The sequence below is a fragment of the Ixodes scapularis genome, unplaced genomic scaffold (genome assembly GCF_016920785.2).
Source record: "Ixodes scapularis isolate PalLabHiFi unplaced genomic scaffold, ASM1692078v2 PGA_scaffold1__304_contigs__length_218370807, whole genome shotgun sequence".
NCBI classification, from domain to species: Eukaryota; Metazoa; Arthropoda; class Arachnida; order Ixodida; family Ixodidae; genus Ixodes; species Ixodes scapularis.
The window spans coordinates 44,592,072-44,613,921 of record NW_024609846.1 but is presented as its reverse complement, the minus strand read 5'-3'; the positions used below and the strand labels follow the sequence as shown (position 1 = coordinate 44,613,921).

The 21,850-nt window shown below is 46.4% G+C and overlaps 1 protein-coding gene across 1 annotated transcript in view; it reads left to right on the top strand.

Annotated features, from left to right (window-relative positions):
- The window catches only part of LOC8053672 (GTP-binding protein Rit1), a 35,559-nt gene extending 24,597 nt beyond the window's left edge, over positions 1–10,962 (top strand). Inside the window, exon 6 of the mRNA XM_029977054.4 lies at positions 5,538–10,962. Coding sequence (XP_029832914.1) covers positions 5,538–5,792 — 255 coding nt within the window. The 3' untranslated portion in view covers positions 5,793–10,962. The remainder of the gene's footprint in view (positions 1–5,537) is intronic.
- Positions 10,963–21,850: the final 10,888 nt, after the last annotated feature.

The window sequence follows — 21,850 nt, the reverse complement described above, 5'->3', positions numbered from 1 at the left end:
TTCTAGTGACTTATAAAGGAAGATGTTTCTAAGCGGATGATGCGAGGCCTGTACATTCAGGGGCTGGTACGATGCGACGTAGGAATGGAACAGATAGCTATGTAAGCGCGCATTTCTAACTCAGATTCAGTAAATCTGTGGGCGACGCACAATGGGTATTAAAGTCCTTTGGTGTATAGAAGTTTATTCATGTGTTTGTGTGGATTGGAGCTTTGTTCTCACCAGGCACGCAGCCAGGGGGGCCAATGGGGCCCAGGCCCCCCCCCCCCCCCAAATCTTTCATTTTGCTGGGGCCTCCCCTCCTCCTCATACAAAATTTTGTCATGGCCCCCCCCCCCCCCCCCCCCGCCCCCCTTCCCCGAAACAAAATCCTGTCCACGTGACTGGTTCTGACTGCAGGTGCTTCGTCACCATCGAACTGAAAGTGATTGTGAAAGTACTACACATTGAACAATTCCTCGCCTGCCATTGACTTGAGAAAGTGGTGGTGCCCGATAGCGCAGCGTCCACAATCTGCGCTATCCGTTTCGTACCTAACTCATACCCATGTTTTTTTTTCGTGTGTGTTTTTTTTTTGCGATTTTTGTGACGTTTGAGTATGTAGCAGGCTCTTGGCTTCTTGCAAGTATATCGCACTGTGAAGCGCGAATGCGCTGCATCCGCATTCTGCTGTCTTACCTGTGACAGGGGACTTCCTAGGGATTTTCCACATACTTATACTTCTCGCACTCCTGCCAATTTTTTAATAAAATTTTGCTGCCGCATCCTTGAACATTACCTTGTAAATTTCACCTTTATCTTTTAATTTTGGCTGAACGTATTTTTTTTAGAACTTTTATGGTATATAAGCATAGTACCTAGGAGCCTGCTGACATATGTTCACCTATCATTTAATCTCCGTGGAAAGCGATAAGTACTCTATAAAATTAAACAAGCATTTGGCATCATTTTTTTTTTTTTAGGTTGTTTGCTTTGGCTGAGACTGCTACCGAGCTCCTCATTCGTGTCGTAAACATAACAATAAAAGCGATAATCGGTTGCCTCATCTGTAAACAAATCTCTAAGCATATATGTGTGGTGAGCACACACACTGGCCGTATCCAGAAGTGTAGTAGTTGCCACAAAAGCCCCTTGGGTAATATCTGTGGGCTATGACCAATGTTGACTACACGAACAAAGGTTTCATCATTGGACAAAGGAACAATGCAATGTTTGAGGGCAAGTTCCTTTGAGAAAAATATATCCTTGTTTGGAGTAAGAACGTAATTGCCTTTTGCAATAGCATATTTTGATTGATCATGGATGGCCATGGTGACAAGGACGGTATCCTGTAACTTTCGACCGTGCACAATCTTGAGACGTTAGGTTCAGAAGGGTGGCATTAAAGGAGCTGTGCAACAATTTTTGTACTGTGCACAAATACCGATTAAAACGGATCCCTAACGTTAATGACCTATGAAACACGCGTTCGTTTTTCACCCCACGCAATAGAAGTCCCAGAAAAAAATTTAAGAAAAACGAGCAGCGTTCACCCCCTCAACTCGCAGCCAGAACAAGCGGCCACGTGATCTGGAGCCGATTATATGCCGCCAGTGTTGATCATAGCCACGCGCTGGGGTTGGCAAGGCACAGGACACGCGCTGAGTTCCAGACATTGTTATGGCTCGGCTGTTGTCGTCGTTGCAGCGATTGGACACGGGTCACAATCCGAATGCTTCTCGAGCTAGCAATTGTCACGAGCCCAAGTCGAGTGCCCACGCAATGCTCGGGTCCAATCTATGAACCGCATTCAAATATCGTCACTTGGGTGTACTGCGATCCCCGAGTTACGTCATCAAATTTTGCAAAGGAGAGATTGAATGAAAATGACCGCTTTTGTCCTTGAAATTACACCGCAACAAAGGAGTTTCTTGGCCAATGGCGTTGCGTGTGAGTATCCTTGAGTCCCAGCTGTGCCAGTAAGCTCATGTAGAGAGAAAAACATTCCAATTGAATATCGTTGCACAGCTCCTTTAAGTAGTAATGTCAACGGCAATTGTTCCTGTGGCACAATCAACTCGAGATTACTGTAAAGATAATGTGTGCTGCTTCATGGTTTACTGTTATTCATGTGCCGCACATTCCAACGGGTGATATAACATGACCGTCCGCGTCGTGTAGGAGTTTGGACTTCGGGGCAGTGAATACCTTCCGGAGTGTGCGTCTAAGGTTTTCTCTCATAATGGACATGGCAGCACCAGTGTCCACAAGAGCCAAGGTGCGAATACCGTCGTCTGCAATGAGGAGATGATTTTGTGTCTCATGGTGAATTCCACTGGTAGATCCAAAGCGCTTTCCAAAATCTGCAAGGGAGGCAAAATTCTGCTCCGTAGGATCCGCTCCGAATCGAGGAGCAGAAGATTGAAAGGCATTTTTGGAGCGCGACCCACCGATTCGCCAGAGACAGTCGGCCATTCAAAATGGCCGCTGCTCGGACTTGACAAGCCGACCGACACCTCAGCCAATAGGTGACCGGCGTTTGAGCCGGAAGTTTCGTCATCCGAAGCGAGGCACCACGTGACTTCACGTTTCCGGTTCGTCCGGTGCCGGTCGTGGTTCCTCCAGCTGCATCGAGAGCCCTTCTAGGCGTGGTAGCCGTGCTGTATTCGCTGTGAAAATGGTTCACAGTTCCGCGGTACGTTGTTCTAACGCAATCCATAGAGGGTATAAGATGTTCCAGTTCCCGTGAAACAAACAATGGAAGCAACAATGGGCCGTCACTATTAAGCGAGTGATGGAGCGAAGTGACTTGTGACAAACGAACGTCGGTGACCGTTTATGCGCGGCCAATATTCTTACAGGCCAGTACAACGTGTACTCTCTTTCTTCAGGTAGGGGCCGCGGGAAATAACGATCTCTAACACTCTTTTGGCATCCACCAAAAAGGTCTCGATTAATCCACGAAGGGGTGAGCACTGCTTGTCGTACAAGGCATCCGCGAGAACGCGAGATGCGATCTCGCAGGCAATCAGCTCATGGCATGACGTTTCGTCGACATACAGTGCCATCGCCAGGCCGTTTAATTCTTATATCGACAGCTCGGATTAACTTTTTCTGTAATGAGCCGCCGCAGACTGTTCCCGCAAAGCGGCGGTGAATGGGTAGCTTACTATAATATAAATAAACAAAAGGACAGGTCAGCTTGCTGTAATATAAAGAAGTAAAAGCAAATGGGCAGCACCTTCATATTGACTAATAATAAAGCGGTAGTACGACCTTGCGTAGCTCATATCAAAATCGGTGCTCGTTCATGCATGCTTTCTTACTCGACTTCATTAAAAAAAAAACGCGAGAAGGGGGAGGGGGGGGGGGGGGGAGGGGGTAGTTTACGGGGGAAAACTTAGTTGAAGTACCAAAAACGCGTGAATGTTAAAAAGCAGGGGAGGAGCTCGTCTCAGCTCGGAGCGTGGAGCGAAATCTTGCGCTGGGAACCTCCTGGGTTCGGTTCCCCACCGCCCCCGCCCGTTTCATGAGTTTCGTACCGGCACGCGTTCGTTGGATCACTACTGCTTTATGCGCGTAAAAAATCCCAGGTTAGTGGTTGTACTGCACTGAATAAATTTCTCATCTACAGCTAAGAGACCGATTACCCGTTGAGGCGCATCTCCATCAAGGCTGTATAAACATACAGAGCAAACCAATTTTTAGTGTTGAAAAGCAGGGATTGTCACGTAGTCAGATGTCATCGAAATAACTTGTGCACGGAAGTGGCGTTTCAATCGCGCGAGAAAACATATTAGCTGAGTTTGAAACGCCGTCTGACCGACTTCTTTCCCTGTCATCAACTTTTGATTGCTTCAAGATTTTCTTACCCAGTCTCAGGTGTTCTAACAAAACGAGAAAAGTACGCCAAACCTCCGACCGGGCATTTCAGCTGGTCGCGTCCTACGGCTTACATTCGCACCTATTTCAGTCGTGATGTGTTCTAACGTAACCATCAAAAATAAACAGAACTGAAATGAAAAACGCTGGCTCAAAAGGAAAACGAAAAATCTAACCTGAGTTTTCATGCGAAGACCCGGAAAGTGCGGTGCGAGTGCAGCTTGCCGCCGGCCGCACTCGCTCCGCGCTTTCTTGGCCGTTCTCGATGCTTCTGCGTACCGACTACTACTTAACATATCCGTAGAAGTAACTTGAGATGTTCAGAAGTGCGTAAGTCACCCAGTAGAAGAGGAAGGTGGCCCGGATTGACCGGGTTTCAACACCCGCACACGCTTCCATAGCCGTCCTGGGGCTGCGTCGGCTGCTAGCTACGAACCGGAAGTGAAGAATACCCAGAGTGCTTTGCGGCTGCTGCCAAACGCCAATGTAAAGTAGAGACATTTAAATTTAAGGTTAGGCCTGTTCATTCTGCAGCCAATGTAAAGTAGACACATTTAAATTTTATTTTTTTCCCAGGACAATACTTGACTGGAATTCTCTGCCTAATGATGTTATCCAAGCCGAATATTGTTCATTTGTACGCAAGCTTTGTCATCATTTTTCTTAAATTTTTCTGCTTTGTGCTCGGTGGACTCTTTTTGTAAACCTGATATGTATTGTGATGTTAAGTTTCCTTTTCTATGTACATCTGAACGTGTTGGCATTTTAAATGTTGTAATATGCATAGTGCTGACCCTGTTGATTTTTTGGTCAGGGATGATTGTTCACTGCCCACCCCTGCAAAATCTCCAGGCGGAGATGTAGTATCAATAAATAAATAAATGAATAAATAACATGTGAGCAACCTTGTCGGCGCCAGACACGGCGGGGTTGGCCTTTTGACAGAAGCAAGGATGTCCTGGGTGTAAGTGATGTAAGGTTCTGTGGCTGTCTGGGCGCGAGAAGCAAGCTTTTGCTGGGCGGAGAACTTTCGGCCAGTTGGGTCACCAAAGAGATGTAGTTGATTCTTGCTCGCATCCCAGGATGTGATGGTTTCTTTGTGGGTGAGAAACCATGTTTGTGCCGTGTCTTTTAAGAAAAATATGACGTTCGCTAGCATTATGGTAGAATCCCACCAGTCGTGGATGCTTATTCGCTCATATAGATGAATCTACTCCTTCACTTCTTGGTCTCTGAATCCAGTGAAGTCGTGGGGTTGCAAAATGACAAGCGGTGAGCTAGGTGCCGGCGGACTACCTTCAACTTCACTGGTTAGGAGAGGCATTGCCGTTGGTAAACGAGGCGGCGGTTTTTAAGTTCCAGGTCATTTGAGTGAGGTTTGGGTAGGGAAAACGTACGCACCTCCACCAAAATGTTGCAATGAATATTTACAACGATTTTTTTTTACACTAAATGAGAAGACTTTGAATAATGGCGGTTGTGATCATCCAGGCTTGGCCGCTTCCTTTTCTTGCCTTCTCTGTCTTTTGCCGAGAAAAGAGCTCTTTTTTCTAACAATATGGCTACACTCGATGGCTCAGTTTTTGCTCAATGTCAGAAGGGTGACCGCTATGTAGGGCAAACCTTGCATAGTAAACGGAAAATTGCAATGCACACTTTTCCCCAACAACATGCAGGTGTTGACAGAAGAAGGCCAGACCCTGGCCCAGCAGATCAGCTGCCCTTTCTACGAGACGTCAGCCGCGCTGCGTCACTTCGTGGACGACGTCTTCCACACGCTTGTGCGAGAGATTCGGCGCCGGGAGAAAGAGCGCCAGTTCCTCTTGCGCCGGGCAGCTCGCAGGAAGGCATCAAGCGAGCGGTGGCGAGCCTTCAGCCATGCCTGCCGCTCCCTGCTCTGTCTTCGGGGCGGCCCGGCTTCGTCGTCCTGAAGTGCGGCACCCCTCATTCCCTTTCTTAAGGAGTCCTGCCACTGTTTTTTCCCGTGTCTCCTGACGAAGCAGAACGCCAAGTTTTCGTCGGGTCTCAAAACATTTCCTATAGTCCGGGGTTCCTCTCATGATGAGTCATGTAAGAACGAGACATTCCAATGTTTTCTTCACCCATTAGACGGATCCTCGCAATTGATTTGGCCGTTCTTAACATGATGTAGCCAATCTAGCTGAAGTTCAGTGATGTTTAGCTGAATCTTAACTTGAGCCTCAGTATCGGCTTACCTACAGCCATTTGGCATACTACGTCCGATGTTGTTCCAAGTGTGTCTTTTGTGCCCCAAAGTTGCGTCGCCCTATAGTGAACAGGCCGAAGATCCCGCATTGTTGCTTAATGAACCGGAGGATTGTGGGCGATGGTTAGCCTTGCCCTTGTGGCCTTGGGTCCTGTATGTGGGTAATTGTGGTTCTGTAATATCAGAAAAAGCCTCTCATTGTAATACATGGAAAATTGACTGTGTTGCAGAGATGCGAGATCTTTTTTTTTTTCACAGTGTTCATGCTCCTGTAGGCTCGTCGATGGTGCATCAATGAAAAGCTTGGTTCAGATGTATCAATGGGTTCAATACAGTGGGCATTTGCTGGCTTGTGGTTATGTTTTGTTAGTTGGTGGTGCAGCTAACTTGCCTAGCTTTTTTCTTATGATTGACTCTGGAACTTGGTGACAGTAAGCTAAATGGTATTTGCTTAGGGGCCAAATACCTCTGAGCTGCCGACTAAGTAGTTTCTGATTTTGTCAAAATTTTCTCTTGATTTTGGGTTTTCACTTTGCTGTTCTGGCATCTGGATTTTGTCTTAGCATTTTTCTATGCTTTGACTGGGGCCTTTTTGTTAAAGCAGCCTGCCAAAAAGTATGTTAAGGCAGCCTAGGCAATGACCAGTCGAGTAGGGGTTTCATGTCAGACTATTTATACCCAAGTTTCAGACATGTACGTCACTCCGCTTGTGCCGTGTGCTAACGTCGTCGTCGTTAGACTAGTTAAAAAAAGAGAAAGAAAATAAAGCGAATCAGAACATAACATTTTCCCTTCCCTTGGTTTTTTTTATTTTTTTATTTTATTTAGGGGAGTAAGCTAGAGGAATAAGTGCATAATATTTTCCCCTTCTCTATTTTTTTTTAGGGTTAGAAAAAAAATAAGAAAAATGCCAAGATCAAAGAAGAAGAAATAAAGAAAAACAACACACACACACACGCACAACACAAAACACAAGTCACCGCTTTGCGCAGTTACTTCCGATCACCGAGATCCACTGGTCTGTTCAACACACAGTTTCAACACTTTTTTTTTTCTATATTAAGTTACTACTTCTGAAGCAAAATGACGAAAAGAAAAGCAATTCAGTTCATCGTGCGGCATAGGTCCCATAGCGCTCTGGTGGCCGACGATCATGCCCGGAGCGCCTCAGAGGCATAGGTGTAGGATGAGCGGTCGAAACCCCCTTTCTTGGTGGCGAGTCTAAGGCTGGACTGCACACAGGCATTAGCGACCCAGTTTGTTGCTGTCCGTTCCACCTAGGCTGTTGTGGCTGCCAGTTATGGTGCCTGTGGCTGACGCTAGCAGGGGAAACAGTAACTTTTGAGAACCGACTGCTCTTAAAAGGGTTCAATGTGTTTTGCCTCTGGCTTTTTTGGTTGGTTTTCAGGGCTGCTGTGAATTTTGAGGCATTCCATACTCGACCGCCTTCCAATTGGAACATCCACCGACCTACGCGCTTTATGATGCGCTGTGGTGGTCCGAAGGTCGGCTCTCCTTTGGGGACTTTTCCTGGTCGCTTCACTCGAACCCAGTCTCCAACACAAAATCTCGGGGTCTTCGCTGCTCGACGCTGGTCTGTGTACCTTTTGGTGTGTTCCTGCCTCTGCTGTACTCATTGACGCCGCCATTACGGCTCCTCGAAAGGATTTTGCAGGAACTGCGCCGATGACAGCCCGAGGATGTTGAGCCGGGTCCGTAGCTTGCGTCGATGCAGCAGAAGGGCAGGAGAAAGTCCAGTGGTGGCAGGGGGCGTGCAGCGGTATATCATCAAGTAGTCGACGAGTGAAGAGCGGATGTTACTTCATTCAATGGCGCCACACTGAAGGAAGCCCTTCAGTCTACGGTTGAAGTGTTCGACCTGCCCGTTGGACAGGGGGTAGTAAGCAGAAACCAGGTGGTGCTTTATACCGCGATACTGTCTGGGTACCTTTCTCCGGCAAAGATGGCTCGCAGAAAAATCCGTCGCCCTTCCGGTTGTGACATTTGGGCAGAACTGGACTTCTGGCTGCTTTAAAAAGTAGTCAACAAGCGTAATGACGAAGCGACAAGCTGGCTTCGCCCGCTCAAATGGACCCACAATGTCAATGCCCACCTTAGACCAAGGTCGCTCTGGCAAGGGCACTGGCTATAGGGGAGTTGTCGACGTCTTGGCAGTCTTGTCCGAGCTACTGCAGACCTTGCAGGTGGAGACCGCAGCACGTACTTCTGCATTCATTCAGGGCCACCAGTAGAGCTCTCGAAGGCGTGCCTGTGTCTCCACGAGGCCAGTGTGTCCTTCATGTGCTCGTGAGATTGCCGCGTGACGCATAGTTGTGGGGATGACGAACTGGTCACCACGGAGCAGGAGCCCGTCGTTGAACAAGAGAGCCTCTTGCAGGTCGTAGAAAATGGTCTCATTCGAAGATAAACTGTTTCATAGGGGCCAATCTGAGGTTACATAGCCCATGACAGCGGTGGGTCATCCGCCGTCTCCTGTTGCAGCTGTTGTTTTGTGATGCACTCGTCGTCCAGAGCGACGAAGGAGATGATCTCGTCGTCGAAGTCCACTCCCCCCTCATCGGTCGGCATGGGCAGGCGGGACAGGGCATCAGCTACCCCGTTCTCCGCTCCTCGCTGGTATTCCACCGTCAAGTTGTACTTCAGCAGACGATGGGACCAACGTGTGATTCGTAGCGGGCGATGTCCTGCTCCCCCAGTGTTAACATCGTCGTCGTTAGACTAGCTAAAAAAGAAAAAAAAGTAAGAAAATGAAGCGAATCAGAACATAACACTTTTCTAACTTTGAGGCAGATGAAGGAGTTGGTATCTCTCTGACACTGCAGAAAGCTTTCTGAGCTCGGAATAGTTTGGTATTGCATCTCTTCTGCAGCACGACCAAGGATACCTGGAAGTGCAAGGCAGGGTTTGAACCTGTCTATAATGCGACCTGTGGGAGACCTGAAGCTGTTAAAATTTTTTGGGTTGTTCACATCTTCTTCAAAATGTGATAAAACTGTCAATATTTATCGAAGACCTTGTATTCACTCTGTTTTCTGACCTGCTCCATATATGCAATCCTTTGGAAGATTGTGCCAAGATCAATTTACTTGAGGGATTTAGCAGTCATGCCTGTAGCCTTGTAGATGTCCTGTTTCAACCAATACTTATGTTTTCTCTTCAAAGAAGTGATGATGCTATGGCTGTTGATGCAATAGGAAAACATTCTCATTTGAACATTATGGCTAATCTCGACCGATGGCACTCTTTTTTAAAATTTTTGTATTAGATATGGACGAAAAACTCCAATCAAGTTCCCTTGTTTGACATGGTGGGTGTAACAGCTTCAAAAAACGAGGACTATAAAAGGAACCGACACGACGGGACAACAGTTGTACTCTCAACTGAAAGGTTTTATTTGAAAAGGAAAAGAGAACACATACGTGTGTGTTCTTTTCCTTTTCAAATAAAACCTTTCAGCTGCGAGCAAGTACAGCTGTTGTCCTGTCGTGTCTTTTCCTTTTATCGTCCTCATTTTTTGAAGCTGTTACACCCACCATGTCAAACATTTACAAACTCGCCCATTTCAACACCTTGTTAAAGTTCCCTTGTCTTTGTCCATAAACATTTTCTTGATCAAAAAGTTGGTGGCAGCAGCCTTTTTAGAACAAATAAGTAGTTTGGCTAAAGCTGTTGGTTGAGTCTGAATCTGATGGTAGAGTGAATGCTTGTCCTTTTTTCGTAGTCTCTACCAGTATGAACGACCCACTTGGAGTGCATGGCCGAGACGGTATCCGGTAAGGGCGTGGCGTGTGTTGTGGACTGTTCCATGTCATTCTGGCGGGAGCGAAACTCGATAATGCAGACAAGCTGAACCAGTGCGCACCAAGTAAGCGGCTTTGCTCCCCTCTGAGGATATGGAACTGCCCAGAGCAAGAGCAGCACCCCCACTAGCTGCCATTCCGGCCACATGCTCGGCGTGGGCCTTTTGTGTGTGTGGAGACAACTTTTGGTGGTAATTTTGAAGCAACCACTTGGCCTTCTATACAATATCCTGTATGTCTTCCAAACCTGACAGCGTTTTGGAGGCAAATTATTCCGCATTCATTAAAGGAGCGTGTAATATGGTTATTGCCATGGGTAAAGCATGTGCGCTGCCAGGAAATGCAGCTTGTGTTAACAAAGAAAAAAAAACGGAAATGTCACATTTGCAGAAGATTGTGCGCAACTTTGTACGAGACTATGACCTTGTGCTGTTGGTTGGTTGTGACACAGTTTTCATGTTTTGCCCTTGTTGGCTTACTGTAGCCTAGTCTCATTTTTTGTAAAGTTATTTTTTATGTTTTGCTCTTGCTGCATTTTGTTGTTGGAAGTAGGCTGCATCAGCTCTTTTGAAAGTACCCAGTATTTACCAGTTATGATGTCGAGCATGTAAGTAGCTATTTACAGATATACTGCGCAAGGCATTCTCCCAACTAGCTTTTGTGGCAATGTCGTGCAGCATTCAAATTCTATTCTAAGTCACCATCGCCTCTGCTTGTGAGTTGCTGTTTTAAACAAAAGCACTATTTACCCGTGCCCTTCAAGGCCATCTGCATGAAGTACCCTAGTATTATTTATTAGCATTCTTTTAGTGGTGCACCTGTGTTTTCTCATGGGTGTTCAAGCACATTGTGAAGGCTTGTCAACGCCAGTATATTGTACTGTTTTTAGACAGATATATCTGGGTAAGCTGGGTACCAGCGTGCGCTCGTAATCTTTGATAATGTGGGCCAACATTTGTCTGTTTCGGGTACATTGCAGTGGTCCCACAATTGCTAGTTCTGTAGTTGGTGTACATTTTATGTTTGGGATATAAAGGAATGTGAATTTTTTCAGTAACTGTGCTTGAAGTTCTGCTTACCTACAACAACCACCAACAAAAAGTAATGACAAGTCACACTCAAGCTTTTTAAAAGAACTTCCTTTGATGTACCCAAGCACATTACAAAAATACACAACTGAATGCTGCCGCCTTTCGAGGTGTCCTTGGTGGCAAAGTGGGAACGGAGGAACATCCAATATTTCGGAGAGGAATAGGGGTGCCCCCTGAACACAGCAAAGGATATGTCACTCTTCATTCTTTTCTCTCAATCCCTGCTTTAGTACAGCTCTCTCGGTTGCGACTTGAAGCACTTGTCACTTGCTGTCTGCAATATACTGACTTGGACAGATAACTAGCGTATAGGACTACCTCTTGCAGCATACACACAGCTCTTTTATGCAGCTGCTGAAACATACATATGTGACGACGGCAATGCAGGTGCAGTACGTAGGCACAAACACGAAAGCTCCGACAGATGAAACAATGTTGACAAAAAATGACTAAAACCTTGCAACAGTAAACCTGTCCCGTTGCAAAGGTTGAGCGACAAGTTTTAAGTTTGCTGTCTGTGTACCTCACTTCTGTTTTTTTTTATCAACACTTGATCAACAGTTGTTAGCTTCCTGGAAAGCACTGCTAGTCTGCTAGACTGGCCTCAGAAAGTGCGAAGGCATAGTCTTTATTTCATAGTCATTGGACGAGGATTCCTAGAGCTGGAGGAGTATGGTGGTTATTTTTGGTTTTATACTGACAGCCACGATACTTCACTTGTCGGGTCTGTCCCACAACCGCCCCACTCTGCTTCGCTGGCCTGCCGCACTGCTGCCGAAAGGATAGCACATTCGTTGCAGTCGAACTTTGGACGTTTTTCGTGAGGGCTCCATGAAGCAAATATGCTTCGAACCAGGGACAAACTGCTTGGCGGCTCGTTTGCTTTGTGCGCGGGGTGAAGAGCCATTGTTCTAACGCCACTCGCAGCGCGAATGCAGGCGGCCGTGGGATGGGAACGGAAGCGATCGAGCGGACGGTATCTACTTAATCTGAACACCTTTTTAGAGCGCAGCTCTTAAGGCCCGTTCACACTCTTGCGACCGAGTACGACTGAGAGAGACGAGATCTCTTACAACTTCTTAAATGTTTCTAGAATGAGGGAACACACTGACATTGTGGCGCCATCTATGCGGTGACCCTAGAACTGCATTTCACAAAAGCGAAGGTTTTGCGGGATTTCCGAGGTCAAATGTGCGTAATACCCATAGAAAGGCTCGTTTATAACATTGACAAAAGCTTTTCGAGCCAAAAAAGGAAGGATATTGCGCGAGAAATAAAAAAAAAAAATATGCCGGACCGCCGAGTTTACACTGCTTCCCAATAGATGGCGCCAGTGTGTTCTCTGGTTTAAGAAGTTTTAAGGAACCCAGGTTTAAGAGGTCGCAAGCAGTCGCAAGAGTGTGAACGGGCCTTTAGGCGCCCGTTTCCGGCTTGAGCGTCGTCGTCGTCGGCGTCAACGTAACCGCGACCCCCCCCCCCCCCTTCCCCCCCCCCCCCCCCCCCCCCCCCCGAGGACTTTGGGAGGACCTCGGGTACCTTCGGTGACCTCGGGGAGGAGGGAGGGGGGGGGGGTCACGTGAACCCGCCCCCCCCCCTTAGTACCCTTCCCTCCTCCTCCTGAAGAACTGCGCTCTAATTCGACGTTTCAGGTCGTTGTAAACGGCTTTCACTTTTTTTATTTGCAGCACTTTGTTGCTGAACTTTATGGAGGAAAAGTGCATAAAGTTACTCCAAGGATCATACGGAGCAAAAATACCTGCAATTTTATTCGTGATAGTGTTATACGTGTTTCGTGGAAAGATAACGAAATAAAATGAGCTGCATTTTACATGGTTACACTATACCATTAACTTCCGGTTGTATAAAAATACAACACTTATTATTATCTTTTTAGTGCCTTGTTTCATTAGCTTAGGAGGCAATCAGTAAGCTTACGAACTTGCTACCGCGCCAGGTAATTTTCAAGTACCTCGTGACTATTTAACCAATAAGGTAAAACGCTTGGCCAAAGCATGCTTTGTGGATTCTCGGAGTAGGGGAGAACTTCGCTCGACAACGGAATGCATGAAGATTTTGCTATATGCCGCTTGAGCAGTGCCCATTGTGAAACTTGCAAATATTTATTTTGTGGAGAAGATCAACCCCTGGCGTCTGAACGCGGCATATCCGAATGTTTCTGTCCGGCTTTTGAGCCCGAACCTGAGCACTTAATTTCACGACTTTTATGCGCACAGCTCTTCTCGCCCTGTCCTTTTAGAGGAGGGCATCCACTAGTCCCATTTGATTGTGTTGTTGCTTTCATTTCGTATACGATTTCATTACACGAGTTCTAGCATTCTTCGACTTAAAGTTTACCTTCTTTTTAATATGATTACTGAGGTAAACTGGTTTCTTAATCATTCACTATGACTAGGGTTCCGTGTTTTTGGACAAATCCGAAAAACTCCGAAAAACACCCGCCGGTAAAATATTAGTTAGTTCGATCGGATTTATCGCATAGACTCCGAATTTCGATGTGCCAATCCCCCCCCCACACACACACACACACATAGCGGCACGCACACAGACACGTATTCTACAATTAATGGTTTCATCGGCGCGTAGAGTCAATGGTCCTGGGATAATACCACCACACTTCTGTTTTAAATTTCTATCAGGATCGGGTCATTGTACTTTTGGGTCGCGACAAAAGTCACCTTAGAGGAAGGAGAGATTGTGTTTTTGTAACAGTGAAAGCTATGGACCAGAGAGATTGCATGAAGTGTGGAAGAGGGACAGTTGAAACTTCTCTATTACATCCTTGGGTCCATATCACATGAGCGAATGACATTTTAGCGAACGCCGACGTTTGCAGCGAATTACACGTTTTAGCGAATAACGGACGCCGCGAAGCGTCGTTTTTGGGTGGGCCAAATCGGTTCACATTTTTGTAATGAGTCGGCAACTCATTACAAAAATGTGAACCGATTTGGCCCACCCAAAAACGACGCTTCGCGGCGTCCGACTATTCGCTAAAGTGTCATTCGGTGAAACGTGGGCGTTCGCTAAAATGTCATTCGATCAAGTGAGTGCCTCCCTACATCCTTTACCATCTACCTCATGCGGCCGCGCGGTAGGTTGATGGAATAGTATGGCGAATACAAGCTTCCCGGCGACTACCTCCAGAAATTTATTGATTTTAAGGTATCGACATTTATCGAAGCAACACTTGTGTGCAACTTTTGTCGTTAGGACGAGTTAGTATTGCCAGTAGTAATGGCACCAACTCCAAATACAACTGAAGAAAATAATTGATACAATCGCATTTTTTTGTCCAGCATACGTTTACATTTGCATATTATTTATTTAGCTTTAATAAGAAACACTGCGAAATTAATTTCCTAATTTCAGAGAATTGGGAATCAAACAAAAATAAACTCCGATAAACTCCCAATTTTCGGCAAAAAATAAACTCCGAAAAAACACCTTCCGAATTTTACAAAAAATAAACTCCGAAAACACGGAACCCTAACTATGACGCAGTACGCACTACGTTGATGCTGCGCCCTAAAAACCATGAATATGATCATCATGTGTAATGTGTTACAACCTCTGTCCGTTAATAATGTCAGCTCAAACCGTGACCAAGGTATGTTGCAAAAATGAGTGGCGTATACTGCCATTAGTTTTCACTGATTCAACCGTTGTCCCGTACTGTTTACTTTAAAATGGAACTAAGCATCGGCTATGTTCTCAACACCAGTTTGCACGGGTATGGGCACAAACGCGTCAATCGCTTCACTAAATTAAACCAAGCTGCAGTTGGAGAACTCCGCTGCACGAGCGCAAATGTCGACAGTTTTGTTTTCCATTTCACAATTGTCTTTCATTTTAGTAATTTAAGGGGAGACAGAGTACATTGTTGTGGGGGGGGGGGGGGGGGGGGTGTCTTCATTGCACGAGGCCCATGTTGAACTACACTTCGTACCCAACTCAGGTACATAGCTTCGTCATCTTTCCTTGCCCTGGCAAAAACACCAATGGGTTTGTCTAATCTTCAACCATTTCGATCTGGTTGAGCATCGTACCGGCGTGCGGTCGCGTACCACTACTGCGTGATGCACGTTAAAGACTCCAGGCTAGCAGTTGTATTGCACAGGCTGAATTTTTCATCTACTGTGGGTAACAGTGTCGCCATGTTCAGGCAGACTAACTTCCAGCTGTATAAACAACTAAAGACATTACTTTTCTATTACTCAGATCAACTATGCCGCCTTGATCCCTTTTTTAAATGTTGACGCTCACCCGATGATTTAACACTCCCGAAATGTTGGGTATGATACAAATAATATCGTCTCTTGATAATCCAATGCAAAACAATTTTCATTTTCACACCGATTTGAACCGAAATGAATGTCGGCTCAAGCGGCGAAGCAATGATATCCCGTAGTTCATCAATTTGCAATGTCGTCTGAGAAGTTGAAGCTGACAAGTTGAAATTTTGGTTTGAAAAGTTCTCGGAATAGCCCACATATCTTAGTAGTAGTTCCAAACTGGATAGCAAGCCACCAAAAGCCTGACTTTTGTGATAATATAATGGCTTTGGGGCATTACGGTAGTGCCAAATTGATTTTGTTAAAAAGATAAAAAGTTTTAAAACAATTCGGCTTTTACTTCTACTTCATTGCGCGAGCTTCTCAAATCTAATATATCGAGAGCTTGCTCTCAGGTGATACGTTAACACAACTTGTGTCAGCGAGTTTAGGTAACGTGATGTAAATTATATATTCATACGGTTAACTAGCAATTGATGTTGCCGACATAACTCAATTATGTATGACTATATTGCACTTTCCATTTCATAAACCCGCACAGTTTGATAGTAAAGTAACAATGTCACTCGCGACCCCACGGTCGCAGCTGGTGGGCGAAACACTGCCTGCAATGTTCTCAAAAATAGACTGCACGTTTGTGTGTAGCTTATCGATGTTATCAAAGGCAGGATTCCACCGATATGCGTTTTTGTACGAGACCCCAATGTGCAGACAACACACTTGATCACGACACGGAGTACGACAAAGTGCCTTCAACATCGTACATGCCATTAACAACTGTAAACACTTACTCTTGTTGGCACGAGAACAAATCATTGTCGCGTCATTTTGGAAGAACGTCTACTTCGACCACCTAGCAAGATAGTGGTTATATTTGCTTGCCCATCGATATTTCATTGAAGGTCATCTATTTATTATGCCAATCGCACACTAAGAATAACAACGATCAACACTTAAAATAAATAACGCCACTTGCCCTTGCTTGTCTTTGTATTTTCTTTGCCCCATTGTTACTTCGCATGACGGGCCGCAGTGCGCGCCTGCGCAACGCGCGCTCATTTCGCTACTTCGTGATACACAGATTTGCTTTCATGACAACACGACCAAGCCGGTTTACACCAGGCGTGGGCCAAAGGTAAAGGGGTTCACGCGGGCGAGACGATCTATAGGCGCTTATCAGCAGCTGTGCATGGGCGCCGCCAAAACCGACGTTAAATTTTTGTTTCCACTTAATATGTTCACTTCATCATGACCACAGCAGGGTAGGTTTTCCGGTTTAGGTTCTACTGTGTCCTCTCCAGCCTTTGTGAATGCTCGTCAACGCACGCTTCACAGCCACAGCCTCTGGGTAAGACAAGAGAAGGTCAGCAATGGCGCTGTAATCTGGCGCGTGTGCAGAGCGTAGAGGTGTACAACATCTCGAACCCCATCAACAGGGAGGTCACACACAGACCACAAACAGGAAAAATCAAAAAGATTGTTTCGTACTTGCCCTCCGTTTGGCCCCTGTCTCGGAATAGACCCTTTCCAAAATTTAGTGCCATCTATACTGGCTCGAACGTCAGTAAAGATTTCAGCGTGTTAATGGCGGTAGAAATGTAGTGTTCTACATGTGGTAGCGTCACCTTCGGAAGTCAATGTTGGACGGAGATGTGACTTTCGCCGTGCAGGAATTCCTTCTCGAGTTTTCCGTTTCGATGTGACAAACTATCCTCCTGTAAAAAGCGCTTAGCCGAGTAAAGCCTTTGATGAACATTATGCTTGTGGACCGAGTTTGTGTCAACTGGTTGATTGGACACGCCTCAGAAATGAATTCTGGTGGAGCTGCGCTTGTATCCAATTTGTACGTCGCGTTGTGCTAATTTCTACGATGTTGAAGCTTCGTTTTAATTGCCTTGGTGCTTGTCTTCAACTTCACCCTTCGTTATACAGCAGACAACCGCCATTACGTGGCATGAGTATATGCCACGTATTTAGATAATGATAGTGATTGAAGTGGTCAGACTGAATTTCGGAAAGGGTCTACTCCTGCGTCTGGTGTCATCGTTCAGTGTAACGCACCGTCGTCTTGCCTCCGCTTCCTTCCCCTTTCATACCCCTGTCTAATCTTGTAAACCAGTAAATGAAACGCGATACCCCCCCTTTCATTCTTGCGTACAGTTTTGCCCTGCGAGCTCATTTGACCCTACCACGCACGCTATCGGAGGCAATTCATCTGGTCTGAACAACAGCCGGGCTATTTCCGCACGATAGACGGTATTTTCTTGTTTAATGCATACATGTTACCTTTCGGGGCATTATATATGAGACACTGACGATGATTAACGACGGGCGCCCCAGGAGCGAACGCCCATTTTCATCATTTTGTCCTTAGTAGGTGCTCGACTACACCTGTTGTGGAACTTGCGTGTAACGTTAAATATTGTCTGGCGTTTGTGTTAGCGAGTAACGCCGGTGGGATCAAAACAACTCTCCTTACGTTACTTTAGTTAGGGGCACGGGTGGGTCTCCTGGGTGAAAGGAGATAAACGACTAAACTACTACAGCTATGCAGTGCGCTCACGGGCAGTTTACGAAAGGGCTAATGGTCTCCTTAATTTGCCGTCATATAAGAGCCTCATCTCGCCGAACTGACGGATAAAAAACACTGCTTGCGGACACGTCAAATACACCCTGTTTTCAGTAGCCTTTCTATACGGTTGAGCATACCCAACAAATAAATTAAAGGAATGATGTGGCCAAGTTGATTCTTGAGATGGCAGCGTTAGTCCCGTCTGTTTTCTTTATCACTTGTTTCACGTCTTCTTTTGCGCACTGTGCATTTCTTTTCTGCATATAGTCACCTACAGTATAAGGACTGTAGGGAGGCCTTTCGGTTGCCTCGCCTCCAGCGCGAGCTGTCCAAAGACACAATTCGACAGAAAGCAACGAAGTAGAAATTTGGGCTAGTTGGTTCATGATCAGTATATGCAGCGCCAAAAAACGACAGGACAAAGACGAGAGTAAACAGGTCAGTATGATCAGTATGTACAGCGCCTCGTCCTGTTTACTCTCGTCTTTGTCCTGTCGTTTTTTGGCGCTGTATATACTGAGAAAGCAACGAGCGTGGGCTGGCTGGAGGCAGGGTATTGGAAAAAACCCTCGCCACTCACATTCCGTCAGAGTCTATATGTAACAACTGATGCTGTCGATGATTGTTCGGGCTGGAAAAACAATCTGCAGTTGTATGTACACATTGCGACACTGTTGGCGCGAACATGACATCGGCGCATTTTCGCATTTTACTTCTCAATAATATTAGCGAGCACGAAAATTTATCGCTTGCATCATAGAACTAAATGAGCTCTTTCCGTAGAAATGTTAACTTGGATGACATCCCTTAGTGCCAAAGAGAAAAAACTGGAAAAACCGGCGATCGCTTGTTCGCTCTAACAGTGTCGCGCTCTGTACCGTTGAGCGATGCTGGTCATTCGTTTATTTGGCGCTGCTAGGCCCTACGAAACCGGATTTAAGTCAAAGGGGCAAGCTTGCGAGCGAGAGGTAACTAAAACACGCCCTATTATTTTCAAGTTTTAAGATCTCCCGATCCTATGCGGAGAGCAAGTCGCCTGCTTCTCGCGCAGGAGTTGCGGTGACGTCAGGATGATGCCGAGCTCCGATTGGCTCTGATTGAAGGATAGTGGGTAGACGTCAAAGCAAACTGCCCTCGAGGTCTACCCACCATCCTTCAATCGGAACCAATCGGAGCTCGGCGTTCTGACGTCACCAGAACCCCTGCAAACGAAGCAGACGGGGGAGACCCCAATGCTGCCTGCCACGATTCAGCCAGCATTGAGGTCTACCAGGTATACCCACTGTCCATCAGAACCAGTTGCCAAGTTTTCACAGTGCTGCGGCCCTGCGCTGCTGCGATAGCAGGAGAGTCCAAAACGAAGCCACGCGCTCGCGCAGGTAACCTTAACAGCAATGGAGCACTGCGCAAACTACGCTAACCTTGACAATGTGGCAAAAAAGAAGGAAAAAAGTGTTGGTGTCTAATACAGTGTGTAGAAAACAGCCGCGATTGTGATAGACGGACAGCTCTCGCAGGTCGAATAGTATTTCGAGTATAACCCGTGCCAGCGCAATTGGAGAAGCTTCTAAATCATAGAAGTATAAACTATGTGGTTCTGTGCGCACTTCTGTTTCTTTTGTGGGATGGATGTAAGGCTGGAGCAAGTAGAGAACAATAAGGTTCCACGGGGACTTCAAAAATGCTTTTCTGGGATAAAGAGAGAGAGAGAGAGATGGAGAGAGAGGCGCACACCCGTTCGGTGTGAATGAAGCATATCTACGTGATGTGGTTTGAGAGGAGAGACATACTTTGCATCACATTGACGTATACGGTATACATTCAGTTCATCGATAGAAACTACGTACAAGAAAGTCGAGGTGCTTGCCGATTGCGGCTTACATATATGTACGTCTGACGTACGTCTAGGCAGTATGTACAGGAGCCCTGTTACTCTTTTCGTGACGCCTTTGTTCATCACGTTAAGTGCACCAGGCCTATCAGTGTCTTGCTGTGCAATGAACTTTTATGGAGACATGTCAGTCCGTACCAAGGTTGTTATAGTTTGTTGTAGGTTAAGAGTGCAGGACAAGCCGCTACCACAAAGCCCTCCTCTCATTCCGCTTTAAACAAGGTGAACGCTCTCCAGCGTTCGCTTTGTTACTGGGAGAAGGGTGGAGGGCTTTGTGGGAGAAGCTTGTGCTACACACATAACCGTCACCCACTAGGGATGAACTGAGCTGTGGGACTCCCGCGGAGACGCGAACCCCTCCTCTCCCTCCCATGACCGTCACCTGTCGTTTGAAGCGCCATCTAGAAGACGTGCTTCATATCTGTATTCTATGGAGCGGCCACGGTGAAGCGCCATAGACACTGTACTTCAAAACCTGTGTAATTCTGTGTAGTTACTGTAACAGCCGTCTCCAAAATCGTGGCGCTTCGAACGACGGAAGGCCAGGAAGGCGAATATTTGGGGCGTACGTAGACAGTTCTACAACTCAGTTGATTGAGTAACCGTGGTCCGTACTGCGGCACGTAGCAAACTGGCGTGTGAAAGGCCAAGCCAACGTTATTAGATCAACTCAGCTACGGAACTGCCCCTCGCTTCCATGAGCATGACCCCCTCTGCCCTCAAGGTCCGGCTCCCTTCGTTCGACGCACCACCGTTTTCTTGGGGGACGGCTGATATGGTAACTACAGTTACACGGGCAACGACGTCTAGATGACGCTTCACCGTTGCGTCTACGAAGTCTATAGTTTTGAAATGTAGCCTCTAGACTGCGCTTCAAACGACAGGTGGCGGGTCTGAGAAAAAAAAGGGGTACCCCCGTCCGGCGGGAGCTCCACGTCTCAGTTGATATAATAGGAAGTTTTCGTAGACCGCGTTTTCCCCTCCGCTAAGCCCTCCGCAACGAAGAAGCCGCTGCTGCGCATGCGCGCCGATAGCCTTGACTGTAGAGTTTCGGGTATCGTAGCGGGCTGCGAGAGCGTTGCGGGGCGGTGGAAACAATCTACGAAAACTCCCTAATAACGCTGGGCCACGCTGACAATGGCGGATACTTTGGACACAGGAAGAGAAACAACATGTGGAGATCATTGAAAATAAACCTCATTCTCTAAGGTCAGCTGACTTCACAGCGCGGTTCGGCGAAGTACCTCTAGCTTTACGCGGCGGTCTATAGTGTCGTTGCAATCCAGAAATCCACCCGCCTCGAATGTACAAGAGCGATCATTTTTCGGCCAGAACGGCGGTATTTTTAGGGATTGGTGTCAGCTTGCGCGGTGTCGAAATCGTTTGCTTATACGATGAAAGGACAGGGTGGACGTTTCCCGCAGTAGCAAGTTTACGTCACTGGATTTTTTTCCCCTTCCAGTGTTTACTGAGATCATCGTACTTTGGTTGACATTAGCTAGAAAGAACAAAGAAGAAAAAAGTACGAAAATGACCAGGAGCATTTTATGGCGCGACTAAGGCGTTTAGAGTGACACATTAGTAAAGTTGAAAGCTCTGATTTTTGATTTTGTGTTGGTGCAATATAGAAATAAAGAATATGCCACGTTAGCCCTATGAAAAGTGACCTGCTTTAATTTCGGCTGTGGCGTCAGCGTCGAAATCGGCTCCTCCCCTCTTGCATTTTTAGGGGATGTTTTAATTTTTTTGTCAGAATATAATAGGTAAACAAAGAGAAATAAAATCCGTTATTTCATTTCCCATTCTCTTAGTTTTTGGATTATGAAATTTCCTAAACCAGCTCGCCTGCATGCTTTTGCTCCTCGCAATTCAGTTTCCATGTTTCGCGCCAGTTCTCGCGCGCCGTAACGTCTTTATAGAATCTCATGGTATACATTAGGAATTTAGGTATCCAACGCTTGGGTCAAATGCTGGCCTTTCTTCTTGCTGCCTGCTGGATGTCTCGTGCTAACGTGAACTGCCTCGTACGCGCCTGAGCACTTGGTCCGTCTTGGGAAACCACTTGAGCACGCGC